Source organism: Habropoda laboriosa, unplaced genomic scaffold (assembly GCF_001263275.1).
Source record: "Habropoda laboriosa isolate 0110345459 unplaced genomic scaffold, ASM126327v1 scaffold67, whole genome shotgun sequence".
Taxonomy (NCBI): Eukaryota; Metazoa; Arthropoda; class Insecta; order Hymenoptera; family Apidae; genus Habropoda; species Habropoda laboriosa.
Window position 1 is genome coordinate 3,577,497 of NW_017100242.1, and position 1,001 is coordinate 3,578,497.

General features: G+C 26.8%; 1 protein-coding gene across 1 annotated transcript in view; it reads right to left on the bottom strand.

Moving 5' to 3' along the window:
* Positions 1-511: 511 nt before the first annotated feature.
* The window catches only part of LOC108571928 (protein krasavietz), a gene marked incomplete at its 5' end in the record, with an annotated part of 1,585 nt that continues 1,095 nt past the window's right edge, over positions 512-1,001 (bottom strand). Inside the window, 2 exons of the mRNA XM_017934086.1 lie at positions 512-663; positions 743-962. Coding sequence (XP_017789575.1) covers positions 512-663; positions 743-962 — 372 coding nt within the window. The remainder of the gene's footprint in view (positions 664-742; positions 963-1,001) is intronic.

Below are 1,001 nucleotides of genomic sequence, written 5' to 3' on the forward strand. Positions count from 1 at the left end.
TATTAAACGCCACCTGACAATATATTTTCTAAAAACTAATACAATATTATCATACAAAGAAAGAGGGTCTGAAAATTATACGTACACAGGGATAAAGATCTTTTCTTCATTAACTTGTTATTCTGTATATATTTTGTAGCGGTGTTATAAAAATGTAACACAAAATATTTCTTCTTAAAGTAATACAATTTAAAGACACTGCAAATTTACAATTTATCTCCCACACTAATCAGATGTTAATATGTCGCCTTTTATTTCATTAACGATTAAAAAATTTTATATACCTGTCCCGATATAACGTGTCTCAGAATGATATAAATTTTATTTTTTCAAAACTTGTATTTATCAGTACATTCCAATTGCAGTTCATATTGTGATCCATTAAAAAATTTTTGGATAAAATCCAAATATATTATCTTTTGATAATGAAGCTTACATTATTCTGAAATATTAAAAAAATATATAGTTCAAAATAAAGCTGTAAAACATTTAATAAACATACTTTTGTGTTTTAATCTTCATCCTCTCCTGATTCAGATTCTTCTTCTGCATTCTGTAACCACTCAATGAATTTTTTCATTTGATCCAAAAACAGCATTTTTCCTTTAACGGAATGGCCCTCGTTGTACCATTTTAAAATTACTTCTTCCGTTAATATATCCGCTAAAATAAAATATATGCGTAGAAAAAATAAGCACAAATAGAAATTAATATACATGAATAATACATGAATATAACATACTTTTATAAAATAGTAAAACAATTTTTTGGAAGACTTTCATGAAGTTCATATTTTCGTAACAAAATTCTTGGATCTTGAGAATAAGTGTGAGTTCAGATTTGAGAGAGATTGAAAACGCATCGAACAGTGGAGTGTATGCTTTTAAGTGTTTCAATGCTTGATCAGCTACCAATTCTTCTTTTTTATTCCATTCAGCTTGACCCATTACTACAGCCCAAATCTGCAAATAATTTTTAACATTTTCATTCAATTCTAATAT